The sequence below is a fragment of the Saimiri boliviensis genome, chromosome 13, assembly GCF_048565385.1.
Source record: "Saimiri boliviensis isolate mSaiBol1 chromosome 13, mSaiBol1.pri, whole genome shotgun sequence".
NCBI classification, from domain to species: domain Eukaryota; kingdom Metazoa; phylum Chordata; class Mammalia; order Primates; family Cebidae; genus Saimiri; species Saimiri boliviensis.
This window is the reverse complement of record NC_133461.1, coordinates 27,829,945-27,849,572: the sequence shown is the minus strand read 5'-3', so window position 1 is coordinate 27,849,572 and position 19,628 is coordinate 27,829,945. Positions and strand designations below refer to the sequence as shown.

The 19,628-nt window shown below is 52.1% G+C and overlaps 1 protein-coding gene across 3 annotated transcripts in view; it reads left to right on the top strand.

Moving 5' to 3' along the window:
• The window catches only part of MAPK4 (mitogen-activated protein kinase 4), a 169,856-nt gene extending 153,417 nt beyond the window's left edge, over nucleotides 1–16,439 (top strand). For all 3 annotated transcript variants that reach the window (XM_010336805.3, XM_003926070.4, XM_074383431.1), the window contains exons 3-6: nucleotides 2,070–2,214; nucleotides 8,015–8,176; nucleotides 12,271–12,484; nucleotides 15,565–16,439. In XM_010336805.3, coding sequence (XP_010335107.2) covers nucleotides 2,070–2,214; nucleotides 8,015–8,176; nucleotides 12,271–12,484; nucleotides 15,565–16,261 — 1,218 coding nt within the window. In that variant the 3' untranslated portion in view covers nucleotides 16,262–16,439. The remainder of the gene's footprint in view (nucleotides 1–2,069; nucleotides 2,215–8,014; nucleotides 8,177–12,270; nucleotides 12,485–15,564) is intronic.
• Nucleotides 16,440–19,628: the final 3,189 nt, after the last annotated feature.

Genomic DNA, 19,628 nt, shown 5'->3' with positions numbered 1-19,628 from the left:
TCCTGGTCCTTAATTCCTTTCTACAAAGGAGAGCGCTCGGATCTCATCCACTGATCCTCCTCTTTTATACCCTGGACTACAAGGGGGTCCAGGTTCCACTCTTCTTCCCTGCAGAAGGTGCCTAAATTTTGGAGGCGGTTCAGAGCATGTGCGATGTTCCTTTTTCATTCATTCATTCAGCAGTTCAGCAGTGTTTATTGAACACTTCTTAGGAGGCGTGGGGCTGGGGAATGCACAGTAGCTGCAGAACAAAATACAGCTGCTGCCCATGAGAGGTGCACAGTCTAGTGGTCCTTGGAGGGGTGGGGATGCAGAGCAGTAAAGAAACGGCAACAAAGCAAGGAAGCTTCTGAGAGGAAGTTGACCTGAGTGTGTCAGCTGGTAGCACAGTGAGTACGATGACATCCTTCATGGAATGTACATAGGCAAATGCCCAAAGGACAGAGGAAGAGGGCACATTCTCCAAATTCTAAGGGTTTCATTTGGGTGAGAGCATCAAGGCCAGGGCAGGGGATGCTCTAGTGATTTCCAGCTGAAGGCTGTCTTCCGCTTTTCCTCCTTCCTTCTACCAGTTTGAGGCTCTACTCAGAGGAAATATGTGCCACAGAGGGGAGAAAACTGCTGTCCTAATTCAGGGCTTTGCAAAGGTTTTACACATTTAATAAATCTTTGCTGAACAAATGAAGGGATTTCAGATCAGTAGGTCAGAAGCTCGTAGGTCCTGAGCTTCTTAGCTTTTCATCTGCTTTAACCTGAGACTGTGATACTTCCACATCCATAGAAAGGGAAGTGCAGATGCGAAACTGGGAACTGATCCCTGGAATCTCCCATTGGACCCCCCCAGTCCTAACTGTCTCATCTTAACCCCCAGTGGGTCTATACTGGTTTTTCTTACTTTAGAAAGACTGTTCTAGGGAATCCAAATGGACATTTTCCAGATGTCACTCTTGGCCCAGCTTTCTGAATTATGTAGAAAACAATTTCTAAATTCCCTGGGTATATTTTCCTAAATCATATATGGGTATATGTCCTTGCTGTATAAGGAGGGAGTCCATCTCAGACTGCAAATCACTGAGCCATGGGCAGAATCAGCTAGGACATTTATTCCTCCAAAACGACACCAGGTAAAACTCCCAGAATCTCACGGGCCAACAAAAGCTGTGTCTACCTTGTTGTTCGGGACTACTTCCACATAGCGTTTCCCTGCATCCGTTATGAAGATGGCCTTATCTGTTCTCAGCAGGAGCGTGGTGCCTGGCTTTGTGGCAGCATTAATTCTAATCTTCAGTGTCAAAGCAACCAGCTTGAATTCAAGCGTATGGCTACTTCTGAGAGTCAGCCTCTGGATAAAGGGAACGCCAGTGTCTCATGGTTACTCTGTCGCTGGCAGTAATGAACTTGAGCAGGGCTCCTGTTTATCCATCTTCTTACTAGAGGAGGACAGACTTGTTATGCAGCATTAAGTGGGGGTGGGAAATCATTTCTTCTAAAATGTTGATAACCTGGATTCCTTTCTACAAAGGAGAACCCTCGGGTCTTGTAAGCTTCTCAGCGGATGTGGTGGCTCACGCCTGTAATTCCAGCATTTTGGGAGGCCGAGGTGGGCGGATCATCTGAGGTCAGGAGTTTGAGACCAGCCTGACCAACATGGAGGAACTCTGTCTCTACTAAAAATACAAAATTAACCGGACATGGTGACACATGCCTGTAATCCCAGCTACTCAGTAGGCTGAGGCAGGAGAATCACTTGAACCTGGGAGGCAGAGGTTGCAGTGAGCCAAGATTGCGTCACTGCTCTCCAGTCTGGGCAGCAAGAGTGAAACTCTGTCTCAAAAAAAAAAAAAAAAAAAAAAAAAATTCTCTCATCAAAGGATTTGAACCCCATAAACCAGGTCCAGCCCTCTAACCAGACCTCTGTTTACTCATGCTCCTTCAAGATCAATAGGAAAGAGGCAAAAATGAAAGGGATTCTGAAAGAGGCCTGCTTCGTGGGAGGGGAAACTGGAAGAGGCATGGGTGGAGGGTATCGGAAGTGACTGCTCAGTGGGGCCTGAAATTTTGTCTTTCAGGGTTATCTGTCGGAAGGGTTGGTAACGAAGTGGTACCGCTCCCCACGACTGCTCCTCTCCCCCAATAACTACACCAAAGCCATCGACATGTGGGCCGCCGGCTGCATCCTGGCCGAGATGCTTACAGGGAGAATGCTCTTTGCTGGTGAGTTACTAACTCTGCCACCTTCCTTCTCATCTGGCATTGATCCATAGAAAGGAGAACTGAGTGCGAAAGACACGCAGTCACAAAACATGCTCATCTTTTGCTGAAATTACTTCTGTGGCTTTTGTAGCACTATGGGGAGGCACCTTGTTATGTTGTCAGGCAAAAATACTGGAGAGGCTAAAAAAATAGTAAGCTTTTCAGCACAGAAGTTTTTGCAATCAGGTAACTACTTTGCTATGGCCTAAATGCTTGTGTTCCCCTAACATTCACAGGTTGAAATCCTAACCCCCAGGGTGAGGCTATTAGGAGATAGAGCCTTTAGAAGGTGATTAGGCCATGAGGATGGAGCCCTCATAAATGGGATTAGTGCCCTTGTAAAAGAGGCCGGAGGGAGCTCGTTTGCCCATTCCACCGTGTGAGGAGACACTGAGATGGCACCATCTATGGAGGAATGGACCCCTCACCAGACACAAATCTGCCAGCTCCTTAATCTTGGATTTTCCAGCCTCTAGAACTGTGAGAAATAATGTTTGTATGCCACCGAGGCTGTGGTATTTTGTTAGACTGTGGTATTTTGTTACAGCAGCCTGAATAGACTAAGACATATGTCTACTCAAACATCTTGGGCCTGATGGCTGAAAACACACCCACCCTACATTTTTAGCCCCTTCCTCCCCGCTCCCTGCCACTGCTCCATCCTTCAGCCACACCAGGTGACCCACCGTTTTCCTAAGCCATCATCATGTTGTATTCACCTTGGCACAAACACCCCTTTCTCTGCTTAGAAAACTGCTGAACCTTAAAAACCCAGCTTGTATCTCGTCCTCCATGATGTGTCTCCTAACTCCCCAGGGCATGAGGCATCTGTTTGGCCCTCACTTTGCGCTCCGTCCTCACTCTCGCTCTCTCCCCACCCTCCCTCCCGTTCTCTCCTCGCTCTGCAGTGTGGCTCACTCCCCCTTCATCTGTCTAGCGCTGTTCCCACCCAAACCGCCATGTTCTTAATCCAGGGGAATCCATTTCAGCCTCATCCTGTAGCAGTAGTCAGTGATGATCATCCTCTCCTTCTCGAAACCCTCTGCTCCCCGGGCTGGCAGCTTCCTCCTCCCTCTCTGGCAAGTGCCCCTCAGCTGCTTCTCACCCAACACGGGCTCTTCTTCCTCCACACTGTGTCCTTCAGCCCTTCCCAAGTTTCCACCCTCAGCCCTAAGTGCTGCTGTCACTTACCCAAAGAATTTTCATCCACCCCCTCCACCCAGGCTAACTTTGCAGAGGCTGGAAGCCCAGAAATATTCCAGACCACCCCTGGTAGAGGACCACAGGGAGGCCAGTCTCCACAGGCTATGGCCGCAGCATGGCAGAGCCCTGAGGGCCTGCCCCCTTGCCACCTGTCCTCTGCCTGGATTCTAAACCCCTACAGACCTCTGGGCCTTTTCGTACCCGGTCCTCCCGCCTGACCTCTCTCCTCCATGCTCACAGCCCCACCCCTCCCCACAACCACGCTGTCTTGGCCTCAGCCTCCCTGCGGAGAGCTCTCCCTGCCTCCTTGGCCCGCCCTACTTCTTCTCGTGGGACACCATCTCCCCTCGATTCTTTGGAATGAAGGCCTTCCTCTCTCCCATGCCCCGGAGTGGGATAGAGCCTCGGCATCCTTGCTCACCATGGCTCCCCTGCTGTAACAGAGCGGCCCTCCTCTGTGGCCCACCTGCTGGCCGCTCCTCTTCTCTACCTTGTCCTCCCATGCCTGCCCCTCCTATCTCCCGGCAGCCCCACGCCGAGGCTGTCGGCACCTACGTCGCAGCCTCTCTCCCTCCAGTTGGTCCCACGTCATTCCGGCTGTGAGGCTGACGTGGCTCACTCACCTCCTGTCCTGGCCGCAGAGCCCCGCCCCCTCAATTCCTGGGACACTCGCTGCCCTTGTTGCCAGCCTGTCCTCCCCACAGCCGACCTTATGCCCTCACCCAGAGCCGCTCAGGGGAGGAGAGATCTGAAGCCAGCATCAGAGTGGCAGGCGCTGGGAAGCTGAGTGTCAGGGAAGGGAAAAGGGCGTGAAGGCCGGAAGGCCTGAGAAGGCCCCACCCCATCCCTTGCTTGCTTGATGACTGCAGTGTGGCCCAGGGGGAGTGGGTTTTCTCTCTGGCCATCAGCTCACAGGCAGCATGGCCAGCACTCGCAGCCTGCATTGGCAGGCCTGGGCTCCTGGGGCTATCCCGCCCTGCTGGTATTGGGAAGGAAGGGGAGAAGGAGGGGAGAAGATAGCGTTACCCCAGCCCCATTTCAGAACCCTAAGACTTAGTAAGATTCCCCCCACCAAAGTCCCTGAGCCCCACAAAAAATAAGACAGCAGTGGCCCTCCTGGTATCCCCTGAGAGCAAAGGCATGTCCTTAGTGGGCACCGTCCACCCTGAAATCCTGACTTTCTCTCTGCCTACCAACCTGAGCCTGCAAGTGGCCGGGCTACGCGAGATCCCCTGCAGCCCGACAAGGAGCTGACAATTCTCAGTTGCTGGCCTGTTGTTCTTACTCACTGTAGAGTGACCACATATGGGTGGCTGGTGTAGTGATTAGCTCAGGGGCACTGCAGACCGCCTAAGCCCACAGGTGAAAGAGAGCTGCTCACTCGCCTGTCAGAGTCCCTCGCTCTGACAGCTGCTCATCTGCTGTGTGCACAGAACATAGTGCTAGGGATGGGGAGAGCCATTGCTGTGGGGCAAGGGGACAGTGAGGAAGCAGGGGAAAGTCAGACAAAGCCCTCTCCAGGGAACTTAGGATCCTGAGACAGAGTTCTAGATGCCAGCCTGAGAAGGGGCCCGGGGACATCCCATCTCTTATTTAACAAGTTACTTGGTTTCAAGTAATGCAGGGTTGGGAAATGAGCTCAGAGAAGAAGAAATGGCTGCGCGTGGCCTTTCTAAGGGAACGCTGGCGGGGCTTTAAGACAAAGCCATGTCTGAAGAGCTGAAAGTCTTTATTTTGAGACAGAGTCAACAAAAAAGGCAAAATAAAAACAATGGCAGGAAAGTCAGATGAAGCAGAAGTCAGGGCGTGTGTCCAAGCATTTAGGCCCTGAGTACAAATGTCCTCATGTGCCCCCTGGACTCTCAGGAGCCCCTACCAGCTTTCCCTCTGGTGGATTTTGTGCTTTGGGTGTATCCTTGACCACGTGCTGGGGATGCAGGACTGAGTAAGACATAGTCTCTGTTCCCTAAGGTCTGATGGTCCAGCGGGGGACACAAAGGGTTAGAACAAAACAAAAAACAATACACAGTGAACCTATCTGTGCCCACGGTGAGCCGTCCTGCTATCTTATTTTTCCAAATGAAATTGCAAAGACCTCCCCCTTCCATATTTTCCATCCAATTCAAGGCAGGGGAGAAAGGAACAGGAGGGAGAGAGGTCTCGCCCTGGATTCTGACTCAGAGACTCTTTCTGCTCTAGCCATAGTCACTAAACTCTAGATGGCTCAACATCTCTGGCCCTGCCACCGTGATCTGGGTGCCTGGCTGCCCCTATTTTCCTGGCCTTGAACCCTCAGCTCACAGGGCTCTGCTCCACTTGCCCTGCCATCAAGCTAACAACCTTCAGGCCAGATGGAGGAGAGCTGGGCTTCTCTGTGCCACAGCAGGCAGGTGACTCACGGAGAGCCTAGACAAGACTGTTTAATCCACAGTCTACTGACTTCTCATCGTCAAGCTTACTGTCTGTGGTCACGAGATGGTTGCAGTAGCTTTCAGATTTGCACACGGAAGTGTCCAATAAAGAAAGGTAGAGAGGGGTCAGCCGCGGCAGCCAGACAGCTCTCCTTGCATTTCTCTATTTCCAGGGAGGATCATCTTCCCCGAGAGTCCTTCCAGGAGATTTCTGTCTCTGTGTGAGTCACATGGCCTCCCCTTGTTACAAGAGAGGCAGGGAACAGCTAGTGTGACATGGAAAGGACATTCTTTCAGTAGGAAAGGGACATTGACCATCCTTCACACCTTCTCCCATTCTCAGTGGTGGCTTAGTAGACTCACCCCCAAGTGACATCTGTCACAAAGAAAATCACTCAGGGATGATTAGGACATAAATCCCCAACAGGGACTTATTTCATCAGCTTCTTCTTTTCATCAGCTTCTTTCATTGCTCTTCCCCAGCTCCTAGAAGCAAAGGAAGTCAATAATTATTAAACATCTACTACACAGGTGTTTCCCCAGGAGCCTTCATCTGCCAACACACTCGACTCCTTATAATACCCATTCCATGTATAATCATCCTCATTCCATAAGGGGTGGCTAGGGAGAATGTGGGGGAGTTCGGTCTACCTCCAGGACTGTTTGCCACCAAAGCTCCTGCTTTCTGCCCCTGGCCATGGATTGCCAGGGAGGCCCCACTGGCCGCCTCCCATATTAACACCTTTGATCTCGGGCAGGAGTAGACAAGTGAGGGAGGCTCATTTTCTGCCACTGCGCCCTGTGGCTGAAGAAGCGACTGCAAGCACAAGGCTGTGTATTACTGGTATGTGTGTCACACAGAAGAGGGGTCAGGGGCTTGGGGGCAAAGTCCCACCATCTCTGTCTGCAGCTTAGTCACCCATTGACCTCATGGTCCCCGGGTGAGTGGTGTGGAGCACACATTTGGAGGGAGGACCCCACAAGGGGCTTCTAGAGCCCTGAACTGACCCAGTGAGTCCACTGCGGGGAGAGGCCAAAAGGATCTCTTCAGCAGAGACCCTGAGGTTGCAGGCACTTCCTCTGTCAGTATTCACATGTGTTAGTGCCACACAGGGAATCGCAGAGGGATGTGGGAAAGCCCTCATCCTAGGCCACCAACATCTGGACGACTGGAATCTCATGGGAATTTATGGCAAGGGGAGGGCCCTCTGTGCAGCTGGATGGGCAGGGGAGACTTCTGGAGGAGGAAGAGGTATGGCTGAGGTTTTAACCTAGTAGAGCTAAGTGGAAAGGCAACTCAATCAAAAAAGAGAAAATGGAAGTAACAGAAGAAGGGCCTGGAGGTTGGAGCGGGACAGCAAGAACACCCATCTGTGCATGCCAGAAATGCCATATAGTGGCCAGTGGTTGCCTGGGTGTGGGAGATGAGTTGAGTTTCTGAGACAAAGACTGAAGCTTCTTATGAATAAGAACTATGCCTCATCCATTCCCAGCATCCAGCATGAGGCCTGGCATGGAGACAGTGCTCAATAAATAACTATTTATGGAATGAATGAGGGAGTGAATAAATGAATGCTTGGGCCCATCCTGTCCCACCAAAGTTCCCCTGCAAACCTGGCAGAGCCTGTCTTCCTTTCCCCAAGGAGCACAGAGCCGGTGTGCTCAAGACACATCCCAAACCTGATGTTTTTTCTCTTGAGAGTTTCCTACATAGAATCCTCTTAATTGGAAACCAAAAGGTATGGCTCATTCCTAGCCTTAAAACTGTTTCCTTCCCCATCCTAGTAAAGATTATGCGGAGAGGCCTATGGGAAGTTGCACTTGGAAGGCCTTGGGCTAGGCTGTTCCCATTCTTTAGCGCTGACTTATATCCAAGTGGTCTGAGACACACAATGCTAGGGGCATAGATGGGGCCTTGCAGATTACCAGATTCAAGCCCTTCTTTCTACGTTTCACAAAGCCAAGCCCCAAAGATGGCAGCCACCCACCCAGAGTTGTGCAGCAAGTGAAGACTAGAATCCCAGCCCCAGCCCGGTGCTGCCTACTGCCCTGTGTTGTTCCTTCCAGAACACCTGGCACCGCTTTCAGGCTACCGCACACCACAGCCTCTTGGGCAGCACACTTACCATCTGGCATTTCCTCCCCAGGGGCCCATGAGCTGGAGCAGATGCAACTCATCCTGGAGACCATCCCTGTGATCCGGGAGGAAGACAAGGACGAGCTGCTCAGGGTGATGCCTTCCTTCGTCAGCAGCACCTGGGAAGTGAAGAGGCCTCTGCGCAAGCTGCTCCCCGAAGTGAACAGCGAAGGTACCTGAACCTGGCAGCCAGGCCAAGTGTCCTGGGAGGAGGAGCTGGTAGGCTCCACCTTGCGGGTTAGAGGGCAGGCAGGTGTCCCTCCAAAAGGGCAAAGCATGGTCCTTGGATATCCAAATCAAGGCTCCCCTGCCAGTGGGCATTTGCCCCAACTACTTCCGATCTGTGGATGCTGGGCCTCTGGAGTCCACTAGGCAACCCTTGGGGCAGTCATTATTGTTCTACCCTTGTTTCTGCTTCCCCTTCCTTCTCATCTTCCTCACTCACCTTCTTCCCTCTCTCTCCATCCTCCTCCCTTACATTTTTGTCCTGGAACTCACGGTGTGTGCAAAGAACAGAAGCTTCCTCAGCCTGAGGGCAACACCCAGGCCCCATTCCACCAGTGATGAGCTGTGTGGCCTCAAGCAAGATCCTAAACTCCTCAGTCTCACTCCCTCTGCTATATACTCAAGGCCCGGCAGGCCTGGGAAGAGGCCAGAGGCTCAAGAGACTCAGTGCCTGTGACAGCATCCCCCAGCAGTTGAAACGTCCATCTCGTGACAGGTGCAGAACAAGGGAGGCAGGCCCCAAGACCACACTGGGGGCATTGAGTTCTGAGCTCCATTTATTACAGGACAGAAATGGACCAGAAGTGATGAATCTAGTGACATAAACTCAGGTGCAGCACAGGTGAAAGATGGGCTCTGGATGAAGCAGGGTCGAGGGGCTCTGTGTCCTGTTCACCTGCCTCTCAGTCTCCAGACATGCTCCCGAGAACCCTTCCAGAACCCCAGGGGTTCTAAGCAGCTCAGTTTGGAATCCACTGGGCCAGAGGAAGGTGACAAGATTGTACAGAAGCCTCTTTAAGAAATGCCTTAAAAACGTTTGGGGAAGTTGAGCCTAGGGAGGAGGAGTTTCCAAGGGGCGGTGGCTGATGAGTTCAGGTGAAGCTTGTGTGGTAGCAGATAACCCTGAAATTTCCATGATTTAACCCACTTAAGAGTTTATTCATTGTTTTTGGTTTTTTTGAGACATAGTCTCGCTCTGTCACCAGGCTGGAGTGCAATGGCACTATCATGTCTCATTGTAACCTCTGCCTCCTAGGTTCAAGCAATTCTCCTGCCTCAGCCTCTGGAGTAGCTGGGACTACAGGCACGTGCCACCATGGCCAGCTAATTTTTTAGTAGAAATGGAGTTTCACCATGTTGGCCAGGATGGTCTCGATCTCTTGACCCCGTGATCCACCCTGCCTCAGTCTCCCAAAGTGCTGGGATTACAGGCGTCAGCCACCGCACCTAGCTATTCATTGTTTACCTCACATCCAGGCAGAGTTGGGAGCATGGCTGGGCAGGGGAGGATGAGTGGCTGTGCCCGGGACTCAGGCCATCAGCTCTGCCATCTTCAGGCTTGGCCATTCACTTCCAGCCAAAGCCAGGGGAGGAGAGAGCAGAGACTCTTGCAGGAGGTTTTTCTGGGTCAGGCCTGGAAGTGGGGTACACACAGTACTTCCACCCGCATTCCATCAGCCCCAAGCACACAGCCATCTCTCACTGCAGGAGGGGCTGGGAAAGGCAGGCCAGCAGGGTGCCAGGATAAGGGTGTCACATGGGACATGACTGCTGCCTTGAAACATGAGAGGAGAAATCATGGGACAGAGAGGACATGCTGATTTGGGGGAACCACCGAAGGCAGAGGTAGGCCCCAGGGTAGAAGTTAAAGGGGGCAGATTTAAGTTTGATAAAAGGAAGAATTTTCTAGGCTATGTGTGATGGCTAACACCTATAATCATAGCACTCTGGGGACGTAGAGGTGGGTGGATCTCTTGAGCCCAGGAGTTTCAGGCCAGCCGGGGCAACATAGGGAGTCCCCAGCCCCACAAAAAAATACAAAAAAAAATTAGTTGGGTATGGTGGCACATGCCTGTGGTCTCAGCTACTAGGGAGGCTGAGGTAGGAGGATCACCTGAACCTGGGAAGTTGAGGCTGCAGTGAGCTGTATTCACGCCTCTGCCCTCTAGCCTGGGCGGCAGGAATGAGACCCTGTCTCAAAAAACAAATGAAGAATTTCCTAGTGTTTGGGCTTCCCAGAAGTATCTGGGACCTGCAGGAGGACCAGCTGTCAGGGAGAGGCAAGAGCACGTTTTCATCCTTGATGGAGTCTGTAGGCAGCTCTGGGTTGGTACTTGATTTTTTTCTTCTGAGACAGGATCTCAGTTGTCACCCAGGCATGAGTACAGGGGTGTAAGCACGGCTCACTACAACCTCAGCCTCCAGGGCTCAAGCAATCCTCCCACCTCAGCCTCCCGAGTAGCCGGGACCATAGGCATGTGCCACCTTGGCTGGCTAATTTTAAATTTTTTTTGTAGAGACAACCCCTTGCTGGCCCACCTGGGCCACTACTAGTCTTGCTAGAGACAAACCCAGGGGGTGATCTCGAACTCCTAGGCTCAAGCAATCCTCCTGACTTGGCCTCCCAAAGTGTTGGGATTACAGATGTGAGCCACTACCCCAGTGATGGTACTCATCTTTTTTTAAAGATGATACTACCTGCCTCAATCTTTAGCGCTCTAATTCTCTCATTTCCTTGTCAAAAGGTCAAGTCTTGGCTGTGGCCAAAAAAGTGGCCGGGGACCCAAAGAGAGAAAGACCTGGCCAGACTTGAAGCTGGGCCCGGCAGTAAAGTACCCAATTCTTCCAGTCCTAGGAATTTGTGAGGCAGATCCTCTTTTAAGTCTGCAACTCCAGACCCAGAAACAACTTCTGAGCGTCAGACTGTCGGGGTGATCAGAGTTACTGCTGCTTAACTAATCAGGGGGTTTAGGGTTACACTGTAGCACTGCGTCCTCCTGGGAGGCCAGTGACCTTCTGAATCCATGGATTTCCTGAATCATTGATGAATTTTTTTGCAAAGAGATCCAGGACTGGTGTGAGGAGCAGGTTAATGGTGCAGGCGGAGGCCCACTAGGGAGCCCCTCGGAGGGGTGGGCAGTCTGGACCTTGAGCTGAGCTCCATTTCTCCCGCTCTACATGGGCTGTAACATGAGGAGCCAAGTCATGATTTAAGCAGACCTCTAGAGACACCAGTGCTGAGAAGGTATCCAAACTGCTAGGCTAGACCTTGCCCTGAGATAACCCAGGGCAGTGCTCCCAGAGCAGAGCTCCCAGGGCAGCCACCCCTGCTCAGGGGAAGGGCCACCAGTGCCTGTGTGCAGAGCTGCTCTCTGCTGAATCTTGGTATGCATTCACGCTGGCTGGCAAATGGCCTCTTGCACAAGGCTTCTGAGCATCCCTTCCCGTCCCCAGGTTTCCACTGCCCACAACTTCCCCTTGATCCAGCCATGAAAGGACTACTGCTTGGCAGAGCAGGGGAATTCAGCCGGGTTGTTCAGTATCTGTAGTATCTATCCATCCATCAAGGCTGCCTGCCTTTGTCTGTTGAACTTCAAGGGCAGCATATGGTAGGAAGAGCTCTGGATTTGGACCCAGGAGTTCTGGACTGTGGAGACCCTGTCCCACCCCTAGGCCTCTACATTCACCTTTCTCACTAAGGCTTTTTACTGTTGCACCTGGCACTCCTGCCTCAGGGCTTCTTCAGGAGCAGGCTCCTCCATCCCACTCCAGCAGCCGTTAAGCCATGACAGAGGGGAATGGGTGTATAAATATTCCAGCTTCCCGGCCCTGCATGTGGAACCACCTCTGAGTGCAGCCCACAATGTTTCTGGAGGATCCCAGGTGCCACATGAATAACCTGTCATGAGTGTGCCTTGTTCTGGTTCCCTCTCACTCCCCCACCTATGCTTGCTGGGATCCCCCACCACATAAACTAGCTGCAACCCCAAGCCTTGTCTCTGGTTCTGTCTCTGGAGAAACCCAGACTGAGGCTGGACCTTGAGGAAGTCACTTAACCCTCTGAGTCTGTTTAAAAGGCAGAATCTGCTTTGCCTTTGTCACTGGATTGTGACAAGGGTCTTGAGAAAGAAAATGACTAAGAACCTTTTAACAAATGTAGAAGCACAGACACCAGCACAGGATGTCACCGTGCTGAGGAGTCTCCTTCTGAGCTTGACAAGGGCAACAAATGACCTTCATGTCCGGCTTTGCTCCCTGCAGCCATCGACTTTCTGGAGAAGATCCTGACCTTTAACCCCATGGATCGCCTAACAGCTGAGATGGGGCTGCAGCACCCCTACATGAGCCCATACTCGTGCCCCGAGGACGAGCCCACCTCGCAACACCCTTTCCGCATTGAGGATGAGATCGACGACATCGTGCTGATGGCCGCTAACCAGAGCCAGCTCTCCAACTGGGACAGGTGCAGTTCCAGGTACTGGCCGCCCTGGGTTCCAGAGCCCACATTTCCCTAGCCTCCCGTTTCTATGTGGCCTCTAATCCTCCGTGACCTTTCCCTCTGTCTCCCAAGTTGCATAACTCCCTGGACGACTTCTCCAGCTTAGCTTCCCGCCTTCCTCTTGTCCCGACACTGCCGGCAAATGACCAGTGTGGGCTGCATGTGTGGGTCAGGGGCCTTCCTTTGTGCAACACCCCCAGCCTCCCTCACCACCATGAGTCTAGTGAACACGGGGTTCAATACAGTGCTCCCCAAGGACCTAGTGAGCTGCATGGGAGGAGCTCACTTCTAGCAGTCTGGGAATCTGCCCTTGAAAACTAAACTGCAACAATGCAAGGCAAAAAAAAAGAAAAAAGAAAAAAGCAGAAATTACCATTACAAAACGCTTTCTCAGTTCCATGTTGGCACCTTTTAAAAATGCCATTAAAGGCCGGGTGCAGTGGCTCACGCCCGTAATCCCAGAACTTTGGGAGGCCAAGGCAGGCAGATCACCAGGTCAGGAGTTCAAGACCAGCCTGGTTAATATGGTGAAACCCTGTCTCTACTAAAAATACAAAAATTAGCCAGGCATGATGGCGCACGCTTGTAGTTCCAGCTACTCGAGAGGCTGAGGCAGGAGAATCGCTTGAACCCAGGAAGCAGAGGTTGCAGTGAGCTGAGATCGTGCCACTGCACTCCAGCCTGGTGGCACATGGCTGTAGTCCTGGACACTAGAAAGGTTGGGGCTGGGGAATCCCTTGAGCCCAGAAGTTTGAGGTTGCAGAGTGAGACCCTGTCAAAAAAAAGAAAAAAGAATGCCATTAACAGAAGCTACAGCTCCAAGGTTAAGAGACTGGCATCGTCTCACGCAGTTGCTACTCGGCCTGGTGGAGCTCTCCACAATCTGCATCCATGTCAGACACTGCTGAGCAATTATGGGACCATTTCCTGCTAAACTGGGCTTGGCTACAGAATCCTCAACAAGTGTCCCTGGAAGCCACTACCAATGAATCAGCGTTGGGTAGAAGATGTATTTTTAAACAATTTCTACCTAGCCACGTAATGATCTCTTAGATCTTTTTCCTGTCTGACGTTCTTAGATCAGGCAGCTAAGCATTTGGGCATTGCCATCTGCTAATTCTGGGAGGGAGAGCTGGTAGCTGCTCAGTTTAGAAACAGCAGTCAAGGGCTCAACAGCTAGGACTCCGAGGGGGCCTAACTGGGAGTCCCACTGCTGTGGGAATGTGACAGCTAGTTACATAAGTGACAGATGAGCAATTTCTCCTTTTTAGTCATTTGACAGATGATGGGTTTCAGATTAAGGAGGCACTGAGGGAGGGCCAGGGCAACGCTACTATTTTTGGACGGGTTTGCTGGCTTGTTGCTGTCAATTGTTTTTAAGCATTGCCAGCAAATAGCAATTAATGAAGACTCTGTCTTCTGCCACCACCCCCTCCCCGCCCCACCATGGCAGGCCTGCCCTTGACTATGGTCTCTGTAGCCCCTTCCTCCAGAGAGCCTGGGGGGAAACAGCATTGGCTCAGTGAGAGTCATCCTGTACTTTCTTCGACTGTGACATAGGGTTATGCCAGGAAAAACTGTCGCAGGATTTCTTTGTTGCTGCCCGTTCACTCTGACCACCCCTAAACCCAGTGCACCTGTGCTCCCGACCTTTCCCATCACATCTGCCCAAGGGAGGAGGATGCCAAAGGCTCCTGCTGCTGTGGGCAAGCTACTTACCCTCTTGGAATGCTAGTTTCCCAGCTGTAAAGTGGGGGTGATCACACGAAATCCGTGGGGTTGCTATGAAGACTGCAGATAAGGTATGTTTGGCACTTGGAATAGAGCAGCCAAGAGTCAGAGTCTTCACACACCCTTCCTCCTGGAAAGTTCTGCCCAAAGCCACTCAAGGGAAGAGGCAAGGTTCAGCTCTAGGAGCGATTCCTCCCCTGGTGGCATCACCAGGAGGTGGACGGTGCTGAGGCCTTCCTATGCCTCTCCAACCACACTTTGTGGGCTGCAGCCGCCAGGTCTGCCCCGCACAGCTGAACCCCCTGTCCTTGGTCTGTCTGTTGGATCTGCTCAGGGAGCAGCTGGCTGCGGGCTGATGTCTCCTCTGTGTTCCCTGCCTGCCCCCATAACCCCAGGGTTCTCCATTAGAATACCTACACAAGGAAGGGAGGGCTTGGCCAGGCTGATGGCCTGCCCGTCTGCCCGTCTGCCCTTCATTTGCTCTTGGCTAGCTGACTTCCTTCTCCACGGCTTCAGGGCAGTTAACATGGGGGAGAATGCCAAAGATCTTCTACTTCTCCGGAGGGCTTCTGTTATCTTTCCGTAGTCCCCACCTGCCCTGCATCAATGCAAGGTGCTGTGGGGTCCCCAACCAGATCCACCAGGGAAGGGCTTCTCAACCCTGGCTGTACCTTAGAATCACCTAGGAGGTCTTAAAAACATGCTGATGCAGGGTCCCACCCTAGACATAATCGGAATTGGCGTGGGGAAGCAGTGAGGCAGGCATGGTATCCCCTATATGGTTCTAATCGGATCCAGGGTTGAGAAGCGCTCCCTGGGGCCTTGCTCCTAAATGTGGCCCAAGGCCCAGCAGCATCAGAGCAGCTGGGAGCTTGTTAGACTCTCAGGCCCCATCTCAGATCTACAGAATCCAAATCTGCATTTTAGCAATATCCGCAGGTGATTCGTGCATCCATCACCGTTTCAGGAGTATTACATAGGTGGAGCCACTGGTAAGTTCCATGACAGGGAGATTGTTCTGTTCACGGCTGTGTCCAGTAATGTCTAGAACATAGTGAGCGCACAGGAAGTATCTGCAGGGTTTTGAATGCGTAAAAAGAACACAAGCGTTCAGCCAAACAATCCATGCCCCAAGCTGAGCCCTCAAGGCTCCCTATTACCTGTCCCGTCACCCTTCCACCTTGAGGGGTGGGGGGAGGGGCAGGGGGATCGGAAGGAATAGAAGGCAGGTGTGTGAGCAGCAAACAGGGATTAGAGGGCTTGTCTCCCTCCCGGAAGCTACCCGGCTCAGGCGTCCCATTACTGCTCTGCTTGTATCCCCGCAGGTACCCTGTAAGCCTGTCGTCGGACCTGGAGTGGCGGCCCGACCGGTGCCAGGACACCAGCGAGGTGCAGCGCGACCCGCGCGCGGGTTCGGCGCCGCTGGCCGAGGATGTGCAGGTGGACCCACGCAAGGACTCGCACAGCAGCTCCGAGCGCTTCCTGGAGCAGTCGCACTCGTCCATGGAGCGAGCCTTCGAGGCCGACTACGGGCACTCCTGCGACTACAAGGTGGGGTCTCCATCATACCTGGACAAGCTGCTGTGGCGCGACAACAAGCCGCACCACTACTCGGAGCCCAAGCTCATCCTGGACCTGTCGCACTGGAAGCAGGCGGCCGGCGCACCCACCATGGCCACAGGGCCGACAGACGCGGGGGCGCGCGAGGACGAGCCGGCCAGCCTCTTCCTGGAGATTGCGCAGTGGGTCAAGAGCACGCAGGGCGGCCCAGAGCACGCCAGCCTACCCGCCGACGACCCCGAGTGCCGCGGGTCTGCCTCGCCCCCTGGCTGCCCAGCCCCCGTGGACGGTGGCGCCAGCCCTCAGTTCGACCTGGACGTGTTCATCTCCCGCGCCCTGAAGCTCTGCACCAACCCTGAGGACCTGCCAGACAATAAACTGGGCGACCTCAACGGTGCGTGCATCCCCGAGCACCCTGGCGACCTCGTGCAGACCGAGGCCTTCTCCAAAGAAAGGTGGTGAGGGTGGAGTGGCCGCTGCAGGCCCCACAGAGCAGGAGGCCCCCAGAGAAAGCCGGGCCTGTCAGGAGGAGGCCGCCCTTCCCGCCCCTCTCTGCTGCCTTGGGGTTAGCAGAACACGTGAAGGATCCGAGGAGCGAGAGGAATGTCCATTTCTTAAACTGCCTTAATAACTAGCCTTTAACCTCTGGGAGCGGGTTTGAACAGGAGCCTGGCTTGGGGGTTGATCACTTTCCCAGCAAAGGGGAGACCACGTGTGGTGCACAGGGAAGAAACAGCCTTAGACAGCTGTCTGCGGGCCCCACCTGGGTGGCAGGATGCCGAGAAATCTTGCAGAGGTAGCTCCAAAAACCATCTGGCCCAACCTGCCTCAGTTGACAGCTGAGGAAAGACAATTAGGCGCAGAGAAGCAGAGATACTTGCTTAAGATCACAGGCTTAGTGTCAGGACAAGCTATAAATGGTCTCGTGGCCCCCAGGCCAGGGTCTGTCCACTATAGAATGTCTTCCTCTACCGGGGTGGCTCTGGCTTTTTGCTTAGAAACCTTGGTCTGAGCTGTTTCTTCCCTGTCCATTACCATTCAGTGTTCTTTCATTGAGAGCAGTGTTTCTTGTTTTCTGCAACTGGAAACTGAACCAGTTTGTCTCTCCTTGTCACCAAGCATACTTTTTCTGGCTCCCCAAGTGTTCTCATCTGTCGCACCCCTGTATTTTTCTCACCCCTGCATGGTCTGAAATCTTCATTTCAGGTCAGAACAGTCTGGGGTCTGTTGGTAAAATCAGCCCTTCTCCCAGGCCTGTGCATACACCTCCCCTCAGCACTCCCTATGCACTTTCCTGATGCAAAGACACAGCCCTCATTCCCCAGCGGGCATCTTCCCCCAGTGAGGTTGAAGGCAGCGATTCCAAGAATCCCTCCAACCTCTGCCAGCACCCCCACCCCATCCCCCACCCCCCCACATCTCCTCTCCAGACCTACCTCGGGACCTAATGTTCTCTGCACGAACTGCTCATTTGGAGGACAGCAGTGAGGTCCTGCCATAGAGCAAATGTGTTAGGAGAGAAGGTTTCACATGGGACCCACCATCCCTCATCAATACTTTCCTTATTTTGATCATCCATTTAACCTTGGCAAAGAGCAAACCCTACAGAAATGTGTTGGAGAGCATGTGACCTTGGGGGCAAGGAATCCAGAAACGTGGGAAGATACCTTGAAAGGAAGGGTGTCAACAGTATTAGGAAGATACCTGAAAGGAAGGGTGTCAACAGTGAGGGCTCTCAGGGATCAGGCACCAGCACGAAGACCTCACGACAAAGGAAGGGACTCAAAGCAGCAGTGCCCCTCATAGTGTAGGCTGAGGTGAGTCTGGTGTGTGCAATCCTGTGTGCTCACACACACAGCACGGGGTGGTGTGTAGACACAGGCCCTCTCCAGAAGCGTGGGGTGGGGATACCGGCAGTCCCTAGGTGGTCCCCAGGAGCACTCTGCCATTTCTGCCACTGGTCTTCAGCTCCTTCTCTTCCCCCAACACTCCCAAAGATACTCACAGTAAGTCCGGCCAGGCTGTAGGTAGACGATTCCCCCAGTCTTGGTCTTGGTCTTGGGCTGCAGCCATCCTCACATCACAGCACCTTAAATCTAATCAGCAAACTATGATTTGTACATTGAAACCTGAAACGCTTTAGAAACTGATATTTAAAAACAGAATTAATCACACTGACCAATTTTTAAACGGAAAATATGTAAATAGGAAGTGTTTGGGTTTTGGTTTTTTTCTTTAAGAAATATATACACCACTCCTCATGCGCCATTTTGTCCTCAGAGGGCGGCTTTCCTTTTTTGGTAAAGGAACAAGCTGCTGGCCTTGACCAGGAGTTCATATATAACTGTTATTACAGAGGAATTGTTACAACTACTCATGTTTTTAAAAAAATCTATTAAACATTATTAAACTCGATCAGGACAGGCCAAATAAAGTTTTATTGGAACACAGATTTACTTACGTATTATTCATTTATGTATTATCTGATCCTGTCTTTGAGACTGCTAAGAGCCTAGCCGGCTTCTCACTGTGCCCATGAAGTCCACTGTTGGGGAGATGGAAGGATTGGGGAGGGGAGAATCTACAGAGACTGGTAATCAGGAGGTAATTCCGGAATCATCTGGTGAGGCCTGGGGTCCATACTGTGGATTTCAAACTGTATCTTGGAGCTAACTCCAAACCTTCTGACCAGAGCTGGTGCTCTCCTCTAGTCACGAATGGTGCCAACATCATGAGGTTGGGGGGAACCAGACACCTAAAAATACCCACCTGAGCTACCCTTCACAGATGCCTGAGATCCCACCCATCTGAAGTGGACCCCTTTGTAATATTAAAATGTTAGTCTTAACTTCATTCGCAATTCAACAAATACAGTTGACCCTTAAACAACACAGGTCTTTTGGCTAAAAGAACTCTACTGTTGAAATGCACCTAAGCCAAGAGAAGCAGCCTGTTAAGCCAGTTATCAGATTACTTCCAAAGTGAGGAGAGTGGCCATCTCCCTGCTGAGTGGATGCAGGTGAAGGGAGGCAGGAGGCAGCCCAGAGACTCGGTTGAAATGTTTTATTGGAGAAGACTTGAAGCCTAATGTGAGGCCTGGGCTGCTGGAATGTAGGAAATGGAGTGTGGAGAGAAGACACTGAGAAGCACAAACAGCAAACAGCACCAACGAGGAAGGAGGACCAAAAGACAAGGAAAGAGGGTACCCCAAAGTAAACAGTTCACAACCTCGTCCAGCCACCTCTGATTCTAAGATGTAAACTTCTGTTGGGAGGGTCCCAGGTGATTCACATAGGGATCAGCAAACTATGGCCTCCAGGCCAAGTGGCTGTACTGGAACATAGCTACACTTACTCATTTACATATTTTCTGATCCTGTCTTTATATTTATTTTTTGAGATGGAGTCTTGCTCTGTCACCCGAGCTGGAATGCAGTGGCACAATCTGAGCTCACTGCAACCTGCCTCCTGGGTTCAAGCAATTCTCCTCTCTCAAGCCTCCCGAGTAGCTGGGATTACAGGCACCCACCACAATGCCCAACTGATTTTTGTATTTTTAGTAGAGATGGGGTTTTACCATGTTGGCCAGGATGGTCTCGAACTCCTGACCTCAAGTGATCCCAGCCTCCCAAAGTGCTAGGATGACAGGCATGAGCCACCACACCTGGCCTCTGTCTTTATTTTCAATTGTGATATTTTACATCATGGATTTTTTGCATTAAATATTTTTTAAATATTGCATTCAAATATTTACCTTGGCTCCTGAGGTTTTTGGCACCCTTCAATTTTGTGCCCAAGGCAGGTGTGCCTCACTGGCCCACAGCCTCGTC